This window comes from Oculina patagonica, chromosome 2 (assembly GCF_052425735.1).
Source record: "Oculina patagonica isolate OP01 chromosome 2, crgOcupat, whole genome shotgun sequence".
Lineage (NCBI taxonomy): Eukaryota > Metazoa > Cnidaria > Anthozoa > Scleractinia > Oculinidae > Oculina > Oculina patagonica.
The window spans coordinates 42,262,614-42,290,010 of NC_135759.1; the positions used below are offsets into that span (position 1 = coordinate 42,262,614).

Here is a 27,397-nt window from a genome sequence, read left to right on the forward strand (position 1 = left end):
TTTTTTTACATAGCGGTTTTAACGCGTACTTAGTATGACACACGAAGGGTACTGATCCAAAAAGCTGAACTGACGCCGAAAAACAATTTGGCGGCACAGGAAATGTCGAGGCCGGAATTCGTAAACATGTGGGTAGATACAAGCATACGATCCAAAAAAACTCCAAAAAATGAAATTCCATCACCAACGATGCTTATCTTGTTGGCTAAATAGCGATGAAATTTTATACCCTGCAGTGACAAGGAAAAACTGAAGTTCCAAAACAGCGAACTGTCCTTTAATATAATCCCACATTGCGGCCGAATTTGAATATTTAAACACCCGAGGCGAATATTCGAAAAAATAAAACAGTTGTTTCAGTCGGTTGGATTTTATATTGTTTCTGTCGGAATCCCGTTGTGGTTAGTTTGTGTAAATAAGCTGAACAAATAGCCAAATTGCAAAAAATTCGGCTTTAGCATGCGAGAATCGGTGAAAGTTGGCCTTTTTACAGCACGTTTATTAATATTAACTAGCTAATATTTTTTTCTGCGCCAAATCGAATTTTTCCTTTGTAATTTTCGGTTCGCGGCGAGCCAAGATCCTAAATTCTTTGTTTCCGAAGTGTGAAATTAACAAGGAGTGAAATGAAAACGACCCTGTTAGCGCCAATTTAGTGATAATAAATTTTAGAAAAACGTTGACAAAAATAATTGAATTACACAGAATATCTTGACACTTTGACAGAAATCTCAGTTTGAATGGCCTCGAGGTGTAAGTTTGGCCCGGAGTACAGCAATGCCGTTGGAATTTAATCGTTTGTGTTGTAACGCAGCTGCATTCTTTGAAACCACTCGATTTTGAAGCAAGAAATATTTGTGTGGGTTTGTTATCGGTTTACAGTGATGTAAGGCTATCTAAATTTCTTTGTGTTGACTCATCGTGCGTTTCCTAGAGACCTTGCGCACCGGGAAGGATGTAGCGAAATTATAATTACCGTATACCAAGCAAACGCAAGAATATTTTGATGAAATACTTCGTAACACTAATGTGAAGTTGTGCATATTTTTCCATTGTCATTAACAGTCCCAGCGGGATACATTGCTCATTTCTCAGCGCTGATTGGTTAAGAAACAAAGCGTACAATTAATTCTGAGTTGATTGACAGGAAGGCGCTTGGGAACGACGCCGCGCCAAGCGAACCACAAATGCAAAGATGGCTGCGTTAAAGCCATATCAGAGTGCTTTGCTTGAAAATCGAGATCTTCTTCTTAGAGATGTGCGAACAAATGAAGTTTGTCCGTTGCTGTATGTGAGCGGTGTGCTGACCCAGAAGGAAATCGATGGAATAAACATTGGGCGGACCCCTCAAGAACGAGCGGAAAGCTTGCTTGACTTACTCCACTACAAGGGGCCGAATGGATTTCATGAGCTGTGTGTAGCGTTAGAAGATTCACATCCTCACTTAGCAGCCAAACTTAGGTCCAAGAACCCACAAGTTGAAGTTTTAGGTAAGGTGTCAGGGTAGTTAACGTAATTTAGCCGCCGATAGTTTAAAGAGCCCTTCGATACGCTTGCGGGAACACTTGCTTTGCATAGTTCGTGCATTTCAAACAGCAGCTCAAAGTGTTTTCATTAAGCCTTATTCTCGTTTCTCTACGCGGCAATTTGTTTTGTTTTTATGCAGGTTTTTTGTTGATACGAATTTATTAATGTATGCAAAACAGGCTATCCAGCGTTTATTGGTTTGAGCCATGACACCGAATTGTCGTCGCATATGTTTATAGATTGCAGGAAATTCGTTGCTTTCTATTTCTCACACGTTCCATTTTGCCCGTTGTATAATTTCAGAAGGCAAGCCGAGGGAATCTTACCCAAGATATTCCAGCTCTCAGAGGGTTCGAGAGTTTGAGCAGCGAGAAAATAACAATAACGAGTTTTACAACGCTAAACGGGACCGTGAGTATTACACACCCGAAAGAAACTTCCAACAAGACGAACAGCCCCGGAAAGAAATGAGAGGAGAGGAGCAAAGAGCCAGAGACTACTCGTACGACCGAGGAAGAGAAGTGCCTCAGTACATCACTGAAAAGCACGGCGAAGGGCGAAACTTCATGGAGAATGACATTGGTGCTGAACGAAACTATCGAAAGTCCGTTGGCGACGCTAGCGTAAGTTTGATGTTATCGTCAACTCCCGTATTTTTTAAGCTTACTACACTATACGGCGTTCAATATCAATTTTCTTTACGGATTTCCTACATTCTTTTTATTGGTATGAGGAAAGAAATGTGTTTTTAGAGTATTTCGGAGTGACTGATATGGTTGGTTATCTCGGCAACTTGATATGTGTATGTTCGTTGGGTTGTTGTGTGAATGAAATTGACAATGAAATATTTTCAACGCACGGAATGTTGAGTATGCGTATTGGTGAGCGTTTATCTAGCGCATGTGGTAACTAGCGGTCCATGTGTGGGTTACGTAGCGAAGATCACAGCTAAAATTAGTGTGTTACAATTAAAAACCCACTATGTTGTCACGAATTTGTAAAGTGAAGCAACATTGTCTATATTCCGAGGCGCTGTTTATGCTCGGGGAGCTTATAGAATTAGCTAAGTACGACTGAATGTTTCAATCGAATCTCGTACAGCAAATCGTATCAAAGGGTCATATTTTTGTGGTTCGAATGAAGTTTATTAGGTACCATTTATCCGTCGATTACTGTGGCTGACGCTAATCCGTTGTTTAAAATACTTTACTCAATAACCGACGTTTTCCGAGTCAAAAACATTTACGTGCACGAAATTTCCTGATGGAAGGTTGTCTGCCGGAGATGGTATGATGTCATGTCTTTGACCAATTCATTGTTCACTGCTAGTTTCACGAGAGGCTCGCCAAACGAATGCTTAAGTTGAAATTTTCAATATAACCCTTAAATTTTATTGCCGTGGTCGTTTCTAGCATTTAACCCCGCCTTTTGATCTCGTTGGAAGCTACGCTTCACAAACTTTTCCAGCGGTGTTCGTTCATTTCAAACAATCAATCGATTTTTGCAGTAAAACCGCGGGAGAAATATAAGTGAGTGTTAATTTGTGTTCGTTCGTATCAGGGTTATTTTCAGCAATTCTGATGCGTTTGTATTGCAAGTCGGGGTAATATTCTTCATGGCTCAGTGACTTTTTTCGCTTGAGCATTTATTCGGATCAGATCCAGTTCCAAAGTCGAGTAGTTGTCGATAAAAATTATTTTATCATTAATTGCATCGTACAAGTATGGTTTGGAAAGTAAACAGAACGAAGGCAGTCGTTGTTGATGTGTCTTCGTGTATAAGTACTAGATAAACTGCTCAACTAAATATCGTCACGTATAGTAACTATATTCATTCGCGTCTCCATTGTTGTTTTTCCATTGTGCTTTGGGAAAGGTTTTATTGTTGTGCTTTTGTTTATGAAAGACGCCCGAGCTTGGGCTGTAAAATATATTTGGCCGCAATAAATATATTTGCACGTCAAACACGGTTTTTCGATAGTTGCCTGGCAGTTGCCCTAATGTTAATGACGAAAACAACAAGGAGATCATAGTTTTGTTTTCTAAAATGTGGTTAGTTTTATTTCGGGATGTATTACTGGAGTTATTATAACAGCTCTCTTGGGAACTGTTTTTTCTATCCAGTTAAAACACAACTTGTTAATCATATTAACAAAAATAAAGTTATATAAAAATTCAAATTACCTATTAACTTCAAAATTATTGGAATGCTGATCTTGTAAGCCCTTTGTCAACATATATTGCTTAAAATATTTAGACAGAGATAATTTTATCTGGGAAGATCTTTCAGACCTTTATACTTAAACAAACTCTATTATGCAAGTTATGCAGTGTCAAGTAATGGCAGTGAAGCTGTGTTTGAAAAGAACCTGTTGCAATTATCTATTTTTAATAGCATTACTTTTGGCAGGGAATTATTAAAAACAATGTTCAGTCTTTTTGAAACTCCAAGCATTCCGAAACAAGCAGTTTATGTGCAGTATTTTTGAAGTATTTAGTGATTTAAAATCAAAGTTTATTCAGTACTTTTGAAAGATTGCCATTGAAAAAACTTTCGATGTGAAAAGATAGAATGGACATTTTAGCAATATACATATCACATAGCATTGATTTTCATACATTGGCTATTGATGGCCAGAATCTTTGAGCTGTGTACTTTGAAGGAACTTGACTATGCTTGTCCAACTGTTTAGTTTTTAATGTTTTCAGCCAAATTTTCATGGTTACATAAGAGGAGGTAAAGAATTCTAGTAAAACTGTAGCAATTTGTTTCTCAATATACTATTTTTGGAATAATAGCATATTTACCAATAATAATAATTATTAAATGGTTGTCAATTTGGCAACTTGTCAGAGAATTTACAATGACAGACCATAGCAACTGAAATGGTCAGTTTGGAGTTCTACATTTCTGTACCAGAACTGACTGAAAGAACACTTTAACACATTCAGTGAATTCCTTTAGCTGGCTGTCATGTTTCTTTTTCTTAGCTCTAAGAATATGATGGCTATTCTTAAGTTCTTTATTGCCATCAAAGTAACGCGTTGTTCTGAATTAAAGTGGAAGCATCAGGTTACATTCTTTGTCAATAATGGTGTACATGTACATTGTACATATACACTAGTGAATGGTTTTCATCCCTTTCAGAAACCAAGGATTAATGTCTTTCTGGTCTAAAATGACTATTTTTGTGAAGCATATTAACTTACTTCTCTTTCATCGCTGTTAAATGTTAAACAACCTTAGACAAAAATTGATAGTTCTAAAGGCAGTGTTTTCACAGTGTTGTTCTGTCAGCAAGAAGTATTTAATTAGGGAACCAATCAGATTCCTAGATTTGGAATTTAACAACAGAATAAGTGTCAACTTAAAGGATAGTTTTTTTTTTACAATTTTATGTATAAAAAGTTATATAAATTTTGCATGGTGACCATAGTAACTTATACTGTCAAGTTGGTCACTAACCGCCCTAAATGAATGTTCTTTCAAAAAATAGTTTTGATGGGGAGATGGAGTCAGTCTGGGTGTTTAAGCTTGGCTTCCGTTTCCTTTCAAAAAGCCGATTTTTTCCCAAAGCTTTTATGATACCTTTTTTCGCTTTATGTGCTCACTGTCAGTCAGTCTTTTTCAATGCAATGTTGAAACAACATCAATGCAATGTTAGTAATAGAGTCTTTTTGTATAAACCCTGCAAATCCCCAGATAGTCCTAACTTTTAAATTAATGGTTACGTTTTCTATGTCACAAAAAGATTGTTATCTTTCCAAAAAATTAATCATAGAAGGAATAAAAGAGTAGAACTCTTCAGACTACCAATGAAGAGACTGCCGTCAAACAACATGTCTCAAGTGTTTACACATGCAGCTGTGCATAAGCCTTCTGAAGAAAAAAAATATTTAGAACATTTAACCCCAGCCACAAACATGAGCAGTATGTGGACAAAATCATGTACCTGTAGGTCTAAAGCTCTTTTGAGGGGTTAATCTTTGTTTTTTGTAAACATATCTGTATTTATTCAAGCTAATGGGTAAAATTTTCCAGTTGCTGCACTGCAATGCCAAAGAAGCTGCTTTATGTCAACATAAAGTCAGATTAAGTACACAGAGACGTTTTAACAAATGTGCGTCTCCTATGTTGCTTTATTTGCATGTCATTTTCTAGGTAATGTACGTGACGTGTTGTTTTAAAGCATCTTTAGTGCATCGTTCAGTTTGGTGTGTGTGGCATCGTTTTATATGTGAAATGTGTAAAACATTTGAAGTTCTTGGTGAGTTTTAGCCTCTAACTACAGTTGTAGTTGATATATTAATAATATTATTACTTATTGCAGTTTCTTGTTTTCAACAGCCCACTGAACAGTATTCTTATGAAAGGAAAACAATAGTTTTGGAAAAGGTGAGTCACTGGTGATATATTAGCACTGAAAACATTCAGCAATAAATATTTGATGTTAGCAAAAGCAGTGGGTAGTTTTGTTGTTGTAAAAGTCGAGTTTATGATTCCAACAAGTCATGTGATTCTGGCGTAGTTCTTAAGTTTTTCATTCCTGATTATACATCTCATGAGTCAATTTTGATGTTGCCTAAAAGCTTTTACTGATTGAGCCATCTTTTTTTATGTAAATTTTGTTGTTTGTGTATGTTTTGTTTTATCTACCTGCCTCAAAACACAAGTTTTTCCTTGTGCAATTTTTGCAAACTCTGTTTTGTACAAATCATTTTATTCTCAAATCATGTCAATGTTAAACAAGTGTGTTAAGTGTTTAAATACTTGGTTAATTTATTCTGTTTTTGATGCACTTACAAGTCAAATTGTTTTAACTAGTGTCTTTATTTTGACAACTTCCTCGTATAATCTAGATTAAGGTTTCCATATATTTTGGTTTGAATTTGTTCATGGTTTGAAATTTATAAACCAGTTTGATTTCTTTTTTTCCCAATTGTTTCACATTATTGTAGAAATCAAATTGCAAACTGAAAAAATAATATTCTTAACCAAAAACTTATTTAAACCACCATGCCTCAAATTTTGTCTGAAAATGTAAATGAGACTATTTTTAGTCATGATATGAAAGGCAGCTTTGACGTCTTTGTTTTAAAATTATCCAAAAAAACTGCTTAGGGACCGGTCATTATTTATGTAGAGGGGGGGGAAGGAAAAAAAGAAGGGGGGGTCAAGGCTATTTCAGAGTGGCAAGAGGGGGGGGGCTAAAATTTTTTATAAAGAAGTTTAGGGGGGATAAGCAGTTTGAGGTGGGTAAAACAGTTAAATAGAACAGTGCAAACACCATATGTGAAACAGTGAGATGCTAAATTGTACAATTTTATGCTATTTCTATTGTTTTCTTTTGTTTAAACTCCACTATTATGTACAACTTTAGTGATTTGTATTTTACAGAAATACTGTTTTCACTCTAAACTCCATTGTTATCTTAAAATTAATTTTAGTTAATAAAGAAACCAGACCTTTATAATCTGCTTTAATATCTGGTTTGACTGAAATTATTTTCTTTTTACAAAATGATTATCACTGCAATAGCCCAAGAAGTAATAAAACATGATATTTATGACAACAAGAATTCAAAGTAATCCCTTTACAACTTTAGGAAAATCATTGGAAAGGAATTATATTTTGCATGGATATTACATTTGTGTTCACCATGAGAGCATAATTTGTAAAAACTACCACTTTTCCAAAGTTAAGGAGTTAATAATAGAGGTATGTTTACTATACACATAACTCATCCAAAAATTTGCCGTATTGCTGGACAAGTATCCATAGCAAAGAAGCCTTGGTTGACTAAGTGTTGATCCAGCCTTTTTGAATTAGAACAAGTGTGCAATTAAGATTGTATGTAACATGCATTTAATAATAAATTACTTGAGGCATATAAAGGGAGATATGAGGTGGGGGGGGGTCATCACGTAAATATTGAATAAAGAAGGGGGGGTCACTTGCTACTTACATGGCCTGGAGGGGGGGCCTTACAGAAATTTTGATCTTTTCAACATATTTTTCCCTCCCCCCTCTACATAAATAATGACCGGTCCCTTACGATACTGAAATGGAGAGAAAAATCTGTTTTGAATTTGAAATAACCACTTGTGTGTTATCAGCGTCACCAATGTTGTAGAAGATCATATCTTAATTCAGGAAATCTTGTACTTCTAGTGTCTGAAAAAGCAGCACAGCTGCTAAAGGGAAGGCTTTTAGTAACTCAAAATAAAATTTGCTTTATTTAGGAACACATTTTACAAACATCTTTCAACTGTGTTGGGTGGAATTTTGCTTAGATGTTCTCAGATCATTAATTTCGTCTATGTTGTGGTTTAAATTTTTCTATGGTTTAAAATTTTTCAAACCAGTTTGACTTTTCATTGTCTCATATTCATTATCATAATCTTAAACAAAGAAAATTAAAAATCAAACTGGTTTGAAAAATTTCAAACCATTACCAAGGTTAAATTTTAACCACAACATCCACAAAACTGTGTCAATGTTTAAATTTTGCTCTGATTAAAATGTTACGACCTAGTATTAATGTCGGTTAAACGTATTCCAGCATTGTGATTTTTCCTAACTTAATTAATTTTTTTCTCTATTTTGCTTTAATGTTTAACTTGTGTAGTAAATAATAAAGGTGGTAAATTTCAAGCTCGGTGATAAATAGTGAAGAAATTATTCAACATGACACGAGTGTGGGACAAAGAAAAAAATCTGAGTCCCCGACGGGAATCGAACCCATCGCCTCCCAGATACACAGCGAGTCTCTTGTAGCTCAGTTGGTTAGAGCGCCCTACCGGTATCTGGGAGGCCATGGGTTCGATTTCCGTCGGGGACTCAGATTTTTATATTTGTCCCACGCTCGTGTCATGTTGAATAATTTCTTCACTAATGTTTAACTTGTTTGTCATTGCAATGTGATGTTTACATTTTGGAAAACTAATCATCCCAATGTAGAAGGCACGGTGGTCTAATGGTTAGTGTTCTGGACTCTGGATTGAGCGGTCCAGGTTCGAGCTCTGTCCAGGGTCACTGTTTTGTGTTCTTGGGCAAGACACTTGTCTCTCATTGTGCCTCTTTCTACGTTACGCAGGCGTAGAAATACTGTAGGTAGCAGTAAATTTAATGCTGGGGGTAACCCTGCAATGGACCAGCATCCTATCCAGGGGGGAGTAGTATTACTCCTGGTCGCTTCATACTTAGTCTACTGAAACTGGGATAACCTCTGACCTGATGGGCCGCTAGGCACAAATGCACACTTTGCCTTATCATCCCACTGGTTCATTTTGCAGGCCAATGCAAACCAAGGTTTTGGTATTGCCGTTTCTGGTGGAAGAGATAACCCACACTTCAAGAGTGGAGATACATCCATTGTGGTCTCTGATATTGTACAGGGAAGCCCTTCTGATGGACTTCTAAAGTAAGAATAAGAATAAGCACTCTAAAATATCACCACATGGACACGCTTAAATCAACTGGGCCACATTAGCCCTTATGTAATATGGAAAATATTTTAAGAAATTTAAGTAATGATTTCCTCTTGTTCTGCCTGGTTACGTTCATTGTACACACTTTGATAGTTTGTCCTCGTTTTTTTTTTTTTTCAGAAACAAAGTGCCAACCAGCCAAAAAAAATACAGGGGAATGTTTTACTACTAAATAAAAAAGAACATGCAAAAATTCAGGCACTTTTGAAGGGAAAAATAGTCCACCCAAAAAAGTCACTTAACACAGTCTTGCACCGAGCTATTCAATTAAAAAATTAAAAATTATAAAATTTACCATTAAGTGTTGTATACCATAGTATTTCCTGTAAGAGTGATATTTGCAAAATACTTGATCCTTAAAATTACAGTTGTAATGAACGTCTTGTTTTATTAATCTTCTGCCTTTGTTTTAGGGTTAATGACATCATTCTTCAAGTGAATGACATAAATGTAGAGAATGTAATGCATTCTGTAGCTGTGCAAGCTTTGAAGGACAGTGGGAACTCTGCACGACTTGTAAGTCTTATTTTAATTGTGGTTTTACTTTAAATTCTCCAATTCTGAGGTAATAATTTTGCTTTCTAAATGTGATTTGTTTTCCTTTCTTATTTTTTAGGCCATCAAACGAAGAAAGTCTATTCCCACAATGACAACTCCTAGAGAAGGAAGTAAGGTTCCGCAAACTGTTACACTCATCAGGGAACAGCAGAATAAAGGTAACTGATATACCCATCATAACAGTTATAAGAACATGCACACCGCAGATCCTTACAGCAGGTGGTTTGTTGGTGTTGCTGTGCAAATTCTCAAGTGTGAAGAGAATTCCAGTGGCAGAAATTACAGTTATCCAAAATGTCAAAAAATACTGATACAGAGAATGGTAAAAGTCTTCTCTGCAGCTTTGTTCTGATATGCTATCAGTGCTTTCTATAAGCACTGACAGCCAATGAAAAGCATTGGGTACTTCGCTTTACTTTGTTCAGAGAAGTCGGCTGCCTTTTTCCCCTATTGTGATTATTTCAAACAGTCAGTTACTCTCCTCAACCCACTACCTACTTCAAATTTTATTGAAACCGCTGTACTACCTCAACAAAATGATTAAAAGTTACTTTTTATATAGTTTTCCCAAACATGTACAGTGTCTTAGGCTATTTTTGTTGTTGACTTGATTCCCAATCACAAGCACTACCGCACTACCCTTTTTTAATTGAGGGCATCTGATCTTTATTGAAAAGAGAGAAACCAATAGACTATGAGCAGTCTTTTTTTTCTTAGTACGTTGAGCATTAATTAGCAAAGAAAGGGTGCAACTGGTAAATTGGCCGTGCTTTGACTCACAAACATTTTTCCATCTGCGTGATTTTTCGCTTAACACTTGACGAGCTAAGAAAAAAAAGGACTGCTTAAAGTACAGAGACTGTCTAGGTGAAAAAAAAAATGATAGCCCTCAGTCAAGAGAAAAAAATAATAGTTTTAATTGTTAATTTTAACAGAATGTTTAGGACCTTGTTTAATTTATTTTCATCCTGTTGTTAAATAGGTTATGGCTTTTCTCTCGGTGGATCTATGTTCATAAAGGATATTGATAAGAATGGCATGGTTGCAAAGCAGGGTGAACTGAAGTCTGGAGATGTCATTCTGAAGGTGTGCATACAACTTTATTTAGTGTGCTTTGCAAGTCAGCAGGAGCCATTATTTTGTATCATTGTTATTTCAGATGTCTGTCCAATTATTGTGGTGCTATTGTGCTAGAAGAATTTGTGTTCTAAGGTCAAGCTTACAAAGTATAGCGTTAATTTATTACAAAATATTAATAGCCTTTTACTCTAAACTTTTTACTTTTTAATAGCATTATTTTGCAGACAAGGATTTCTTTAGCAGTTAAACATTTGCTTACATTTTACGATTTATTTAGATAAACGACAGAAAGTCTGAAGAGATGAGCTTGAGGGAAGCAATTGAAATGGTTCGTCGATCAAACAGACTGGATCTTTTGGTGCTGAAAGACGACAACTTACCACCAAGCTACAGCACACACTCTCTGCCTCCAACATTCAGACATAAAGCAGGGTCTCGGGACAGGGACATGCCTAATGGCTACAGCGAAGAACAAGAACCAGAACTGCCTCCAAGGTCAGTGGGATTGTGTCTAAATATTGGTCACACTGCTTAGTAGCTTGTATCTGTGTTTACGTTGCTTGTATAAATGGCCCTTCAAATCACGATGGCTTAGCTTATCTACTTGTACCCTGGATAGATTTTTTTTTTTCAACTTCTGGATAGTACCTTACTTCCCAAATGCAAGAGTTCCCTAAATGTGCCTAATGAAATTTAGGCTAAGTTTGACTCAAACCAATGCTAGTCAGTGGTGCATTGCAGCAGTCATGCGGATTGGGTCTGCGGGAGCATAACGCTTGCTGTTCCAGCTATGTGCAGACCATTCCCCAAGCTCATCTATTGGTGTTGATTTTAATTAAAAAAATATATTTTTTTTTTGGTGTTGTGTTGTGGGGAAAATTTTCAACTCCATCTCTTTCCACTTATCTTTGGATATGTGGTCTTTCTGAACTTTATACAATTATTATTAATAACTGTAGGCATTACAGTGATGAAGATCTACCACAGCGACCTCCGCCCCCGTTGGAAAAAGAAAACGCGCTTTTTTCAGGTTAGTGGTTACCACCGTTTGCATAGATTTGTGACTTCAGAAATGAGAACACCCGTGGAAACTTTTCCAAGATTTCTGTCAATCAAAGTTTGAAATGACATTTCGCACCAGCGATCATGAAGTTAAACCCGTGATAAATAAATTAAATGCCGAAAGGAGACTACAGAAACTTAGTTAAATTTAACTTTAGTACACAGCAAAGACTGATATTTTAAAGATTTTTCGAGACGGTGCCCTTCAATTTTAAGGCTTTATCGCACATATTTATTGCATGTGGAGTTCCAGGAAGTAATATGGAAAATGAAGTGAAGATAGGGTAAAGTAAAGGTAAAGGTAAAGTTCTTCGGGTGCCTGCGTGGTTTCCGGTTTGTTTTGGTGTTTTCCCTGTGCTTTTGGGGGGGGGGAACAAAAAAACCCCCCCCGGCCCCATAGGGTACTGTAGTGACTTCATAGTTATCATGTTGGGCACCAGATCAAGTGGTTCAAGGTCAAACACTTTAGGTTCAAGCACTGGTTGTTGTGTTTTTGGGCAAGACACTCTGACCTACCTTTACAGTGGTTCGCTTAACCTAGAATAACACCGTGTGAATGAGAACTGGCAAACTGTTCTAAAGGGCAACATGACAGAATGCTGGGGAGAAAAGGGGTTCTCTTTAGAGACTAGCTTTAGTTAAGATCACTTTTTTTTGTTATATTGTATTATTTTTTAGTCTGTTTCTGTGCCATTGCTCTGAGCACTGTACTTATAAAGAATTTAATTGTAAATTAATCAGAAATGAGCTGGAAGAGGCCTGATACAGGTGAACGAGTTTCATCAGGGATGGGTTACGACAGAGAGGAGGTGTTCAGACCTGTGGAGAGCCAGCAGCAGGAATCAGAACCTGGTTTTCCAAAACCTGCAGAAGGTAACTAAAACACAATCGTAAATGCATGTGAACTTGTAGTATGTAAACATGATCAATTAAACCGTGTTCTTTTCTTGAGTACATCCAGAAAAAGTGTCTGCTTATGGGCAGTTAAGAATGCAGGGTGTTTGTAGGGCTGTAACTGTACTAGTAAGTATCTGCTTATGGAGTAGTTTTGCGTTTTTTTTTTTTTTTTTTTTTTTTTTTTTTTTTTTTTTTTTTTCTTTTTTGTATGGGAAGTAAAAAATGCAGTGTTTGTATGGCTTTGACTACAGTAGAATCCTAACTTGTCGAACCCTCGGGTTCTTGAAACTCCGGATTTCTTGAACCAATTTTTGTTTCCCCCTGGATGTTCGAGAAATCTGGATTCTACTGTATAACCAAGTGTCTGCTTAGAGGAGATGTTTACCTACAGGAGATGTCAGTTAGCAGAAGTTTGATATCACTGTAGTTTTAACTTGTCAAGAAAGATAACAGCACATTATCCCTTAGTGATCAATTCATGTTATCTTATTATCTTTCATTCTTGTCTTGATAGTAAGGAGAAACTGGATAATAATCACTTCTAAACAATCTTTTTTTTTATAGTCACATATACACCTGGTGGTTTAAGTTCCTGGGGGAGAAATTCCCCTGTGAATGAATCAAGATCAAGTGTTAATTATGTGGAGTCAACATCAAGTTCCCCACGCAGTGATCGCCGTGACATGGACTCTGTAGACCGCAGGAGATATAGAGGGTACTGTGTCATTTTGTTTTAAAAATGTATTCATGTATGATTATTTGAGATTGCTTGAGAACTGTATAACATAAATTTTGATTATGGTTCAAACTTTCTATTTTCTCAAACAACTGCAGTGTCAACATGGCTTAAAGTATACTGTACATTTATGGTGCCAAGTTTGAAAAACATTGCTCTAATATTTCTAGAGAAACTCTTCATTCGGTATTTTATCTTTCTGTGGAACAATAATTATTTATGACATCATCACTTGCCTTATTTGCATAATACTAAAACATAAATATCTCTAAAAAGATATTTCAAAACGGAGAACGCCATCTTCTTTATTTTGAAAAGCCTTCAAAATGAGCAACACTTATTTTTTACTTCATATGCACTTTAAGATAATAATTAAAATTGAATTTTAACCTTCAAAATAAGAACACATGTAGTAGTAGCAGCTAAGTATGTTAAAACTTTAAAACAAGTTAGGTTACCATTTGTTACATTGTTTACAGAGGCTTTTGTTTTTATTGGTTGGAACTTTAAAATAGTAAGCCTTCGAGAAAGTAATAATTTCATGATTTGTAACTCACAATTTTACAGAGATGCTCGTCTGGTTGCTTTCCGTAAGAGTGGCAGTCTTGGTATCCAAGTATCTGGTGGAAACAAGACTGGTATTTTTGTGGCAGCTGTAAAGGAGGGGAGCCCTGCATACAATGAAGGGTTAAGAAAGGGAGACCAAGTACTAATGGTGGGTAATCATGACAGTGATCAAGTTGTAATGTCTTGATATTGTATGTATACAGTCAGAGGTGGTCACAGTAATGCAAAACTTTTTTTTTTTTTGTCATCTTGGGAAAATGCTTTTGGCTCAAATCCAGTAGTCATGGATGTCTTCCTCTGGGCCGACAATCTTGTCCCCAGAGGCTGCAATCCTCCTGCTCTGTGCCAGGGATTGAGTCCTCTGGGCTAATCTGAAAGTTCATCAAAAAGACAACTGAATCTGATTGGCTGTTGAAAACGTGTTCGTTTCACCACAATCTCTGACACACGCACACAATCAAACCAGGTTCTGGTTTTGGATTAGCCTAGAGCGGTTTCCCAACCACTGGTCAATGGGAAGGCAGGCTCTGGGAACGTGATTACTGGGCCGACTTTAGACATTCTGGTAAAAGCCAGTAGCCCCATTTCTGTTTGTAATGAGGATTGTGTGATGTAAACAGGCAGTAAACAAGGCTAAAATGCTAAATAAATACAGAAAGAACATTCCCTTCTACGTGTTAGTCTCAAATTAAATCTTGAGGGAACTGAGTCATTTTGCTACTTGCAGTAGTAGCCCCAATTAATGTGCCCTTGCAGACCATACAGTTTTAGCTTTAATATGCCCTTGCTTGTAAAAGGCATGTTGTTGAGTTTGCTGAAAGGGTTTGATTTTAACAAACTCTAAGAAATGTCTCCTGTTGTATATTTACAGGCCAATGACATAGATTTCAAAGACATCACAAGAGAAGAAGCGGTCTTGATCCTGTTGTCTCTTGGAGACGAAGTCAACCTTCTGTGCAAGTACAGGAGACAAAGTAAATATTGTGTGGTTGTTCTTTGTAGAGAACTTTGTGAAATCTTTAACCAGCTGTAACCTAGAACTGTGAGTCCTTTTTAACTGCATGGTTTTTGGGCTTTTATGGCCATATCAGCAATTTTAACGAGCAATTTGACCGTAGGGCTACTTCTTGGGCTAAACATGAAGTACCGTAATATTACCTTTTTTTTTTTGCTCTGACTTCAATCTGTGGCCTCTGTATGGAGTTTCATGAGATGCAGTTTCATCTTGGACCAAAATTCGTTTTGTATTTACATGTAAGCAGAATAAGATGTCATTCCAGAATGAAAGTTTCACTCTCAAATGAAAACCAAAATGAAATGATTCGCGCAGAAACAAAATTTTGTCCCAGTATCGTGTAAACAGATACAGAGAGATATTTGAGGATGGAATGAACTCGTTCTGGAATGAAAGTCATTCAGGAGTCATGTAAACAGGCCCTAACTTGGCGTGTACTTGTTGAGGAAAGGGCTTCAAAATCTTTTTAAGCGATGGCGTGACATCGCTTTTATGCCATCGCACGATCGGTTCGTTTTGTCTGTTTGGCCCGATCGAACAGAAATCAAGTTTAACTTAACAAGAAATCGCCGCGTAAAACACAAAAGCAAAATACTTCGGTGCAGTTAGAATGGAAAACTACAATGTATGAACGAAAGAGACTTATTATATATGATGGAATCTATTAGATTGAGTTGGCAGAAATTTCTTATTCTTAAAATACAAAGGGCCGCTGTGAGCAAGAGACCGTTTGACCTTAAAAGCTTGCTCGCGCGTATCGTATGTCGTTTATCCGTGATATCACACTGCAGTATAACGCAATCTTTGTTGAGACAACATAGGGAAATCTAAATAAATAATAAAAATATAAAATAAAGTATTACTGTTGTTCAATTGAGCAAATCTACGAAGAAAATGTATTATTTGCATCCTTGGTCTGTGAATTCATATTAAACAACTTCATTTATTTAAATTCCATCAGATCCTCGGACTATACTATTTATACAATCACTAACATTGCTTCTTATGTTAAAAAAATGTAAGATGCAGTTGGATAACAGTCATTTCGACACACAAGGTGTCAGCTACTATTATTTACTTTAAGTTTTCCTCAAAATTATGTAAGACCCCTCGTGAAACGCCATCGCTTCTGCATGCATCGCGTGCCAGTTATTTAAATATCTCTGGACAGCTGAAGCTTTTTACCCAATTGCTGACTTTAAGCTACTTCCCCGATTGCTTGTTGACTGAGGCATCTGATCTTTTGCACATAGTAGAGAGAGTACCACTTTTTTTAAACTTTATTAAGGTAGCAAATTGTATGTGTAATATTGTGTCAACCATTCTCATTTTGTAGCTTATGACAAGATCAGCAAAGAATCAGGAGATTCATTTTACATCAAGTAAGTTCATTCAAAGAAACAGTGAACAAACAAAATCAAGTGTACACCTGGTAATTTAAGCTCCTGCACAACAGAAGGTGATCCTTTCAATTCTAAACATTTTACAAAAAAAAAAAAATACAAAGTACAATATTGTAGGCAGCTACCTGAGTTAAAGATGGTTGCAGAACATGGCACCAGTGGTGATATAACATAACAAATTTTTCTTTGCAGAACTCATTTTGACTATGAGAAGATGAAGGACAATGAGTGTTCATTCCAGAGGGAAGATGTCTTCCACATCTGGGACACTATGCATGATGGTGTGATTGGAACATGGCGTGCACAGGTCGTAACAAAACAGGGGCAGGAGACAGATGTTGGAATTATCCCTAACAAATCCAGGTAATAAATAATGGTTTCAGAAAACTGAGTCACTGTTCCAGACAAACAGACAGACAGACAGACAGACAGACTGTAATGACTGCCTAAAGTGGGGGTGTTTGATTGTTCAAAGGAACTTATTTATCAAGTTATGGCCTGTTAACAGTTAAATCTCGATAGCTCGAACCCTCAATAACTCGAACTCCCGCTAACTCGAACCTTTTTTCATTCCCGTCCAGGCCATTTTTTTACTAATTTTACCCTCGATAACTCGAACTCCTGATTACTCGAATCTTTTCGATTTCCCTGGAAGGTTTGAGTTATCGGGATTCAACTGTATTAACTTTGTATATTTTTTTCATGGACTTACAGTCAGGTTTGTTTTCTTACAGGGCTGAACAGTTGGCTCAAGTTCAACACAAAGTTGAAGAAATGACGCCAAAGAAGGGAGAAAGTAATTATGGAAGTCTGAAAAGGAGTAATTCCAGAGGTGGAACCCTCAAGAAATACAAGTTTGTGTCATCTGATCATCTGGATGAGGAATCCTTCAGTAAGTGAAAGTTTTCATGGGAGGAATGCATCGTCTGTGAATGCAAAAGACCTCAGAAGGGTTTTCAAACCTTGGAAATTTATTGATGTAAATTTGAAAAGCTTCAAGTTACTGTAACAGGCATAATTTTAACTGAGTTAAGTATACAAAATGCAAGTTCATTGCTGGATGAAAACTGTTGTTGATTTTTAGTTTATAACTTTGTCACAGCCAGTGTTAATAAAACAAGACTTGTCCTGATATGGAAAAAAATGTCCAAGTATAAGGAGGGTATAGCCAAAGCAAGGAGAATTTCTTTGTTGGGATGGAGGCATATTTGTAACTCTCGTTGTTATTTTTTCAGCTACCACTGCAAAAGAAAACAAGCTCCCAGCATACGAAAGAGTTGCTCTTAGAAAACGTAAGTTAATTTACTAGTGTACATGATTTTGTTGAGTGTCGGAAGAACACCATTGTTGTTGCTTATCTGATTCCATGTGTTGAGATTGTGTTCAGTAAACTTGATTATTGTGTTTATAGCTGGATTTATCAGACCAGTGGTTCTACTGGGACCGATTGCTGACATAACAAGAGACAAGCTGCTACAAGACATGCCAGACACATTTGCCATTCCAAGTAAGATCATTAAAGTCTGTAATTTCGCAGTGGTGATTGTCTGTTAAAAATTTCTCGAAGGTTTCTAACGCTAATGTGTTACAATCGCGAAATGGCATACATGTATATATTTTTACTTTTACATCCACTACAATTTGTTCATTCCAATGTTCCTTTAGTTCTATTAAACACTCAAAATCTTATGCAATTTGCTGATTTAAATAAAATTTATGTTAGTGTGATATAATTCCTGTGTGATGTACTAAAACAGAGAATGTAACAAAAAAAGAAATCTTTGTTTTGTTAACTGTTACACAAGTTAATTTTAAAGTGTTACCTTATTTCAGCTGCCTTCAGAGGGATGCAGCCTGCAGGAAGGAGTCCCATGCGGTCATCCCGTCGCTCGCTGAGCTACACGTCAATTAAGGCTGTGATTGACAGCGTGAGTAATCATTACATTGTACTAAGCCAAAACAACATCAAGGAAAAACAACAAAAAAATCTAAAAATCTCAGGAAACCAATTTTGCAAGTTCTCCCTAAATGTTTGTAGATAAGGTTCAAAGAGAAGCCAAGTGTTGCAGATACAGGTTTTGTATTACAGCAAGGCGGCCAAAAGTGTGACCACTTTTAATTTATTCACATTCTTTCGTGCAGATTTAATCCAATCAAAAGCCGTGGATAGCTTGCAGTTGACTTCTGATTGGATTAAATCTGCACGAAAGAATGTGAATAAATTAAAAGTGGTCACACTTTTGGCCGCCTTGCTGTAAAGAGTCGTTTACAGAAGAGTTAAGTGTACCTGATATGGAATTCTGCCTGCAGTAAAAGTGGTGTGGCCGGTTTTGTCAAAGATATTTATTTGTTTATTTTTTTCAGGGCAAGCATTGCTTGTTGGACATCACCCCTGAAGAGGTGGAGAGGCTTAATTTTGCCCAGCTGTATCCCATTGTGATTTTCCTGAGACCACCCAACAAACAGATGGTCAAGTAAGTGCTTTGTGATGTGTTGTTCTTAGTGTACAGGTGAATTTCCAATACGCGTGTTTTTTTTATGTGCGTTTACGTGCGTGAAAAAAATAGAGACAGTGTATGAACGACTTGTGTACACGTTAGGCAAGTCGTTCATACATTGTCTCTAAATTTTTACACGCACGTAAACGCACGAAAAAAATACGCGTCAGTGGAAATCCAGCATAAAATTAAGGGCGTAATAGTTAGTCGTTTTGTCAGTTTTTTTGCGCGATGTTGTAATGCAATTTACCCCCCCCCCCCCCCCACCCGTTCCTGGTTTGTTAAGTCTTCGTGTAAACTTCTATTAAGCAACAAACCAATCGACTTGGTGCTTTTATCACTTAGTAAGTAATGTTACGTTTAGGACGAAACACATTTTATTTTTCATATACCACTACAATTTATGATCTTAAAATGATCAAGAGGGGGCTTAAACATTTTTTTTTTCAGGGAAATGAGAAGTGGCGCTGGCGATCATTCCGCTAAAATGATCAAGAAGTTGCATGATAACTCGCTAAAACTTGAGCAGTTCTACAGCAACATGTTCACAGGTTTGAAACTCTTTTTATAATCCATTAAATGCACGGATAAACATTTGTGAAGCAATGAAAAGCGACATCCATTAACAACTTATAACTCCATTCTTTTCAGTAATGGTGTACTAATATACCTGTCTTCAAGTGCGAAAATTGAAAAAAAGGAAGGGAATTAAAAAGAAAAGAAAAATTTCCACTGAGGATTTCACTTTAAAATTAGAGTGATTTAGAAGGATTTGGATTGTTTGTGAAAATAAGTAACAACAAACATGCTATTTTTCAGCCAATCAGAGAGAAACTGTAAACCAATCTGCCTTGGTTATCGCGCTTTTTCCCGCGCTTAGCGCCGGTTGCACGTTTTCCCGCGCTTGGCACGGGTTGTAAGTTTTCCTCCAAATTATTTTGCCTCTCTCATTGCGTCGCCTGAGGGAAGAGTTAGCAGAAGTAAAGGCTGAATAGACCATTTATGTTATAATTTTTTTTTAGCTGTCATACCTGCGGGCTCTATGGACAATTGGTATTCAACAGTTAAAGAAAATATTAAGAAACAACAGGAGGATCCTGTCTGGATGTCTGAAGACAAGGTTTCTGTTTCATTTTGATGATTTTATTTTTCCTCCATATTTTTAATATATCTTGCTTGCTTGCTCGCGGCTTAACATTTCTTTTCTCCTGGGAACCGTTTTCTTCTTGTATTCGATTTGAGAAACTTTATTTTATCCGTTGGTGTTTTATTTTTGATCAACGTTTTTTTTTTAATCTTCAGTTTGACGAACAAGAGGACATTGAATTCCGCATGCCAAGTCGCTACTCGCAGTCGTACGATTTTGACTCCACGTTAGACTCACCAACTGTCCGCTCGTCCACCTCGACCCAGCCTGTCGACGAAGACGCTGTAGTGGCTGATCATGGCTATGAGGTAAAAGCGTAAAACCTGTCGCCCTGGAACTGTGTCACGGATTTTAGCCAAATTTAGGCATGAGAAATGGTCATCAAATTTGGTGAAATATAAAAATAGCTGCTTAAAATAACATTTCAATAACTCAGCAAATACGAGAGAAGGTGCGGATGGCTAAAAGTGATGAAGATTAAACGGATTGCGTTATGTGTTTTAAAATATTGTTGGGCTGAACAGTTTTCAAAGTTACTATCGTTTGTTTGCAACTTAAAGTTATTATGCCAAGGAGACACATTTGGTTGCAATGAAGCTATAATTTTGTCTTTAGATCCATAGAAGTAATTTTTTTGCAAACGTTAAGTTTCATAGCGGGCATTTAGTAAAACTTTGTAAAATGAACCTAACTCAGCCGTGACACAGCCCCTTTAATGAGAATAAATGTTTCGAGCTTGTATCTGAATACATTTCTGTTGTTTGTTGCAGGTTCATTCCGAGCCACCACGTGATCGCGATGTCCGGGTCCGCCCCGCGTACTCTGAGCCGCACCTCCGGTATAACGAGCCTGAGCAACCAGATGAATATGGTCCAAGGGCTCGTTATGAAGAGGAGGACTTCCGTAACGGAAACAAACCTGCTGGTTTTAGAGAGGATACTCTGGACAGACAGAGACCAGGATATAAACCCTCGGGAAACATGGTCAAGTAAGTTTAACTCTTCATTTAAGAAGATTAGAAAGTAAGTTTCTTTAGAAGCTGTTTAGTCTAAGTTAGTTCATCAACAGGCTTAAAGGCTTAAACTGAAAAAATGTAAAAACTTTGCTTTCTACTGTTTGAGTTGTACGCCAGCAGCCGTTATTTGAATTGTGACAATTGTATGTGTCACGTAACGCATACTGGTAAAAGCGTTGCGTGGCGTCTTAACGAGGACTATGGCTTGAAACTTGAGTAGCCAAAGGGGCTTTTAACTTTTGTCAATCCCAGATTTAGAAGTGATGTCGTAAAACGACGTGAGAGTTCTGTATGCTGACTATAAGAGATTTTGAATGTTGTTTTCTTTTTTTCTAGGCTGCTTCCATCTCGAGAGAACCCAGTTGAACTCAGAGAATCACTCAAAAAGACCCGAATGCCTGACGGGTTCGATCGTTCCGAAGCAGACGCCGAGGAGTTGCGAATGAAGCGCGATAGTCTTCGTAAAGTCGAAGGTGATTCCGACCTTCTTAAGGAGTACGACGAACGCGTAGGAGTTCCAGTTTCTAAGCTGTGGGCGATCGATAATGAGTCGAACCAACGTCGAGAGCAAATCGATCGTATCCGAGAACCGCCGATTGAAGTTGAGCAGAAAAAGAAACAGCCGGAATTAGATCTTGAAAAACGCTTGGATGATTTGGAGTCAGTGCTAATACCTCAGCGACGGCGCTCCATCGAGGACCGTAAACCACGTCCATATTCGGAATCTTACGACAGAAAACCGCGTAATATTGTCGTTGATTATTCAAACCCAGACAAGCAAGAAACTGTTGCGCATTCCAGCTACTACCCAACGCGAAGTTATCCGACTGTAACGCGTTTTGACCGCGAGAAACCTGCGGAACCCGAGATTCGCGCGAACGTTTCCGATTTTCGAGTTGAAAGTGCTCCTCAGAGAGAGTTCCCCATGAATTCTGAGAACAGAACTGGCAGCCTGCCTCGCGAGCCTCGATACAGAGCTGAAGTTACGATTCCAACCCGAAGAGAACCGAAGTTTGAAGCAATAAGACCTGATCGTCCCCGATCTGCATATGCTGGCTACTCGTCACAAGCCTACGCTCCAAAACCTTTCAATGCCGTCAATACAGACAGACCTTCATCTGGCGACAGACCCTCGTCACGTGACCCACCCACGGGCAGACTTTCGGATGGACCTCGACCGGGGGACCAAGTGACGTACAATTTTCGTTTGTCGGGATCCCCTCGGTTTTCCCGACCAGAGCGCGAACCAGAGCCGAGACCGACAACGTACAGAACAGAGTATCGGCACAAGGTGTCAACAGACCTTGTCAACATGGACCACGAAGGACAAAACGTTGTGACCAGGTAAGCAAAGGGACGAGAAACCTTTTTTGCAATTTAGTTTAGTTTTGTTTTTGTTTTTTTTTCTAATAAAACAGAAAATGTGTTAGTGTTAGTTCCTAGTTGACCTTGTCGTCAAGATAACAGTCCATAAAGTTATGGTTCAATTTTACCCTTTGTTCAATGTGGCGCTTTCCTTAGTTCTGGTGTATGGTAATATATGATAATGAATTTAAAACAGAGGAAAATATCAGATTGTACCAAGGATAAATATGAACCACAACACTTAGCACAAGCTTCGGAGCGATTAAAATTCTGCATGTTCCCTGGGGTAGTGAAAACGTGGCAAAACAGAAAAACCTAGAGCTTAAAGCATTTAGAGTCCAGAGTTTTTGTTTTTTGGCCTGAATTGATTATGTTAGACTCGACAAACTTTTGTAAAGTGTCACAGGTGAGGGAGAACAATCATCAAAATATACTTTCTCCTAACAGCATCAATTGACCGTTAAACAGATAGATATTGTGTTGGTCATGATGTACTGCCTAATTCTCCGTTTTAGCATTAAGAAAAATGTGTGGCGGTCAGCAAGGAGAAATAACATTATGGGAACTTTTAATAACACGCAGTTCCTTTGTTTCTTTCAGCGATTTTGAGTCCCTTGACGAGGACACTCAAGTGGTAGCCACCGCTCGGGGCAAGTTTACTTCCCAGGGAGGCGTCCTGTCCTCCCCAGAGTCGGGGGTCAGCATCGTTATACCGGAAGGTGCCATCCCCAAGGGAGTGGAGCAGGAAATATACTTCAAAGTCTGTAAAGACAACAATTTCATGCCGCCGTTAGACTCGGACAAAGGTAACAGCGTTTACTTTTCGCTCGAGAACCAGTAGAAATCTGTTTAGAGGAACCCAAGGGCTTTGCAATCTTATTGCCCAATCTGAATAGCATTGCACACGTTAGTTGATATCGCGTCATCACCTTACGTCATGTAGCGACGTCCTCGTTGAAAATTACGGACTTGGTCACCCCCCCCCCCCAAAAAAAAAAATAAATAAATAAATACATAAAAAGGGCCCTTGTTTGATCTCCATCCCTCCCTTCTCCCTCTGCTTGTGTGGCGATCACGTGTTCTGATTAGAAGTTGACATATTGTGCTTGACTAGGCAATCCAGGATAATATTTTTAAGAGTGCGTTTGGATAACTACATTTTTTCTTTTGTGCATGTGGTTTCCAACATCTCCGTGAACACTCAACTTTTTTGCAGTGACGAACTTTGTAAATTCTGTGTCCTCCGAGATCATTTGTGTAGTACATGCTATTTTTTTTTGTTATGCTATGTTGCGTGACGGTGCGTGACAGGTGAATTTGGTACATTTTAAGTTGCGTTTGTTCGCTCTAGGAGAAACCCTCTTGAGTCCGTTAGTGATGTGTGGTCCTCATGGCACGCAATTCCTCAAACCTGTGGAGCTTCGCCTGCCGCACTGTGCGTCCATGACACCTGACGGCTGGTCATTTGCTCTCAAGTCTAGTGATACCCCTACAGGTATGCAAAAAAGCAACTTACAGCGAATCGCCTCCGCGTACACTCTTTTTCTCTATAAGAATATTGTTTTTCCGGTCCAGGCTGAAAATTTTTATTTTTCTGCCGATTTTGGACTGAAATATTTTTGTGAATATTCTTAGATTGTAACGTATGACATTTCCGTTTTAGAATGTATTGGGGTATCAGTTTCAAGTGAATAACTTCTTGCAGAAATGTCATCAGCATCAAAAGTACAGCTAGTTCTGCTTTTGTTGCTTTTGAACTGGTTTTGTCATTTAGAGAAAGGTAGAATTTAAACGGTTTAGTTGAAAACATATAACATATATTTACACATTTTCAACACACAAAATCACATTCTGTTCATTGAATATGAAGTAGTGTAACGTTTGGTTTGTTACCGCTGTCCCGCAGGTCAGCCGTCTGAGTGGAAGAACGTGGCGCTTCAGGGTCGTGACTCGCGAGGCGACCAGTGTCAAGTGGATTCCAACTCGGTCTCAGTCCTTGTGGATCATTTCTCTGCTTTTAGCCTGGTCGGCAGGGCTCGTCCTCACACACGTGGCAAGGCTACCAAGCGCATGCTGGCGGCATGCTTTGCCCCTCCCCCCAGAGTCAATGATGACTGGGCATTAAATGTAGTATTGATGGATGACACGGAGGCAGCATTTAAGGTTTGCTAATCCGATTATTGTCTTGTTTTGTATGGTAGGCTCTTCCGAGAAGGCCATACTACAGTTGTTGAAAAGTTGGCTTGACATACTTACCTCGATTAAGCCGCCCTTTTCAAATAAGAGCCCCAGAGAGTCTCAAAACTAACCCCTCTATTGAAAATGCAGACAAAATGAATGTTTAAACTAAGAGAAAGCGCAGTACTCCAGGTTTCTTGCCAAGAATAAAATGGTATAAGAATATATCTTGTTCAGCCGTGTAAAACGTAAAATTTGAAAACATTACAAAAGGCTAACCTTTTTAGCAATGTATTTTTTAGCCTGCGTAGCAGGCGCCGTAGTCTCGAGCGCGTGTATGGGAAACACGAAAGATGCGAGGGGGCCACTCGCGGCCTTCTCGCAATCGCGCACTCTTTCAAATGCGCTATAAAACACAGACGCCTGCTACGCAGGCTATGTATTTTTGCAAGAGAATTGTTTTTTTGTATTACTGTAGCTTTCTATATTTGGTTTGGTCTATTTGTATTTGTTATTCACTCCTTGATTAAAGTAAAACCACGTGAACCAAACGACTTCGGCTTTCATTGTTAAATTAACTGGAAATAAATTCTGATCGTGTTTTCTTTTTCTGCAGGATGTTTGTAATTCCGAGGCTGAACTTGGACGCTTCCCGTTTTCACCTTTCAAACCAGTTTTGGTGCACGGAGACTCGAGTGACGTCAGAGTACAGCTTAGAGATCTGAACAACAACTGGGTGGCACGCTCTAGCTGCAAGAAGGTGTGCACAATTTCCTCTTCTGTTATCGATATCAGACCTTATAAACATTCTTACTTTACATTCGAATGTTGAGAGACAGTCAAGGTTCCTCGTTAAATCCCTTAACTTCTAAGCAATAAGATTTATAGACTGACAGACAGACAGACAAGGCGTGGACATGTTTGCTCTCACGTTTTTCACTTCTCGACGTAGGAGGAAAAATAGTTATGGTCCGCAGTCTAAATTCTCGCATATTTACTTATTTTCTCGCTTATTTACTTTGAGATTACGGCCTGTCCTTGTTTTCCTCGCGCTATTTAACTTCTCGACACAGGAGAGAAAAGACACATAGCTCGATGTCGAAATTCTCGCTTATTCACTATTCTTTACCGCACTGACTGTTTGACACACTAAAACGTTTTTTACTTTTATTATTCCCTACAGTTTATTGAATTTCACGACTCCTGGGAGGCTTACCGCCATGCTCCGTGTGTAGAGTTCTTGATCCGTGACAGGAACTTCAGCCCAAGCAGCAGTGTTTGTGTTGTGGATATATTCCAGGAGGGACATGAAGGCGAGACAGCGGCTGTCAGTGTTTCTACAAGGCCTCGAAAGGTACGTCTTCAAAAAATAATAAGTTACGTTTCCTCATACGATTTCACCAATTGCCAAATTTTGTACTAGCTTGTTGGAATAATGTGTTTCTACGTGACGTCACGGCGACCATATTGGTGTTACAAAACAATGAACTTTTTTCCTTCGGGGAATGAGTTAGTTTCTAATGCAAAAATCTCCTAACATGTGTTTTTTCTTGGATTTCAGATTGGAGGACAGAAAGTTCAGTATCTTATTTGAGAAGTTGACAGTGAAGAGTTTTTCTAACAGAGCCGACATGAACAGATCTGACACCGTACCAAGTGTCTCAAAAAGATATTTTTATAGGAAAGCAAAGCCTGAATATGAATGCGCAGTGACATAAGAAACCATCAAAATGCAACGTGGTTGTTTGTCAAGTTTATTTACTTGACAGCAGACTGCATTTAAGTGGTTTTCTAGATGGAAACTCCTAAATAAGCAATTCGTGGTGGTCTCATTGCATTTTCCATTTTTTTTTTTTTCGTCTGATCATGACGGGAAAACACAGTTTTCAGAAGCTTTTATTGAAGATATCTTGTAAGGGGAAAGCAGTCACTTTTCTGTATTAAAGAAGTAAAACCTGTATGGATGAAAATTTGCAACCTATTTTAGGTAAATTCGTAAATTTATGCGATGATTAGTTTGATGAAACGAAAAAGCCATGAAGTAGAAATAGGTTTTAAATGAGTTTTTCTGAATTTTATCCAATGGTGACCTGAACTCATGCGGGATAATCTTAAATTGTGAAATATTTTAATGGAGTTATCTTTTTAGAGTGTACATGCATGATTATGTTTTGGTATTTTAATCGACGTGTAAAAGCTAAGTAACGCTTTTAATTAAACGTGAATCCATGTAAGGGAAACGCACAGTTTTAGAAAAATAATAGATTTTATCACAGTAGTAAAGGAAGTAATGTTTCAATTTGTTTTAATGATCATTTCTTTTTACTGCGGGATCCTAAAACTTGTACCTGGTCCTTGAGGATTTGTTTCCAGAACAAAGAGCCCCATTTAGTTTAGCCTGCGTTGCAGGCGCCTGTGTTGTTTTGAGCGCGCATTTGGGAAACGCGGTAGGCGCGAGCTCGCCTTTCGCGTTTTCTTAATACGCGCGCAAAACTACGCAGGCTACATTTCGTTATGCCCGAGCTGTTATAAGATTATTGTTGTCCATTTTCACCCTTGACCGGGAGTATATTATGAACCGGGCTTAATTCTAATTTTAAATAATTCGTAAACACTTAGGAAGACAGCCATGCCAGCTATACTATAATAGTTTTTAAGCAATCCGGTTTGTAAACCAGTCAAACACCACGCTGTATCAATAAAGTTCGTACACTTTTACTTATGTTGGTTCATTTATGTTGTTTCTCCACTCTTTACTTACGAACGCTCGAGAACTGTTTGTGACATTGTTTTGTGTAATTTAAGGCGAGTTTTCACGACAGAAAAATTTGGGTATGAACCCGTCGAAAAATCGGTCCG

At 38.0% G+C, this 27,397-nt stretch overlaps 1 protein-coding gene across 2 annotated transcripts; it reads left to right on the forward strand.

Moving 5' to 3' along the window:
• Positions 1-691: 691 nt before the first annotated feature.
• LOC144644729 (tight junction protein ZO-1-like) lies at positions 692-27,260 on the forward strand. Of its 2 annotated transcripts, none has more exons than XM_078504248.1 (31): positions 692-1,490; positions 1,831-2,150; positions 5,875-5,922; positions 8,823-8,950; positions 9,431-9,533; positions 9,634-9,733; positions 10,558-10,661; positions 10,933-11,150; positions 11,615-11,685; positions 12,459-12,590; positions 13,179-13,329; positions 13,918-14,065; positions 14,789-14,891; positions 16,269-16,314; positions 16,528-16,698; positions 17,070-17,227; positions 17,571-17,627; positions 17,747-17,842; positions 18,169-18,263; positions 18,700-18,809; positions 19,284-19,384; positions 19,856-19,953; positions 20,136-20,288; positions 20,751-20,968; positions 21,332-22,339; positions 22,961-23,166; positions 23,712-23,855; positions 24,267-24,523; positions 25,155-25,298; positions 25,722-25,892; positions 26,100-27,260. In XM_078504248.1, the coding sequence occupies exons 1-31, from the start codon at positions 1,196-1,198 to the stop codon at positions 26,130-26,132; spliced, it is 5,187 nt and encodes a 1,728-aa protein (XP_078360374.1). In that variant the 5' UTR covers positions 692-1,195; the 3' UTR covers positions 26,133-27,260. The 2 variants fall into 2 exon arrangements, with proteins under 2 accessions (XP_078360374.1, XP_078360375.1); XM_078504249.1 differs by having other exon boundaries at positions 693-1,490; positions 23,715-23,855.
• Positions 27,261-27,397: the final 137 nt, after the last annotated feature.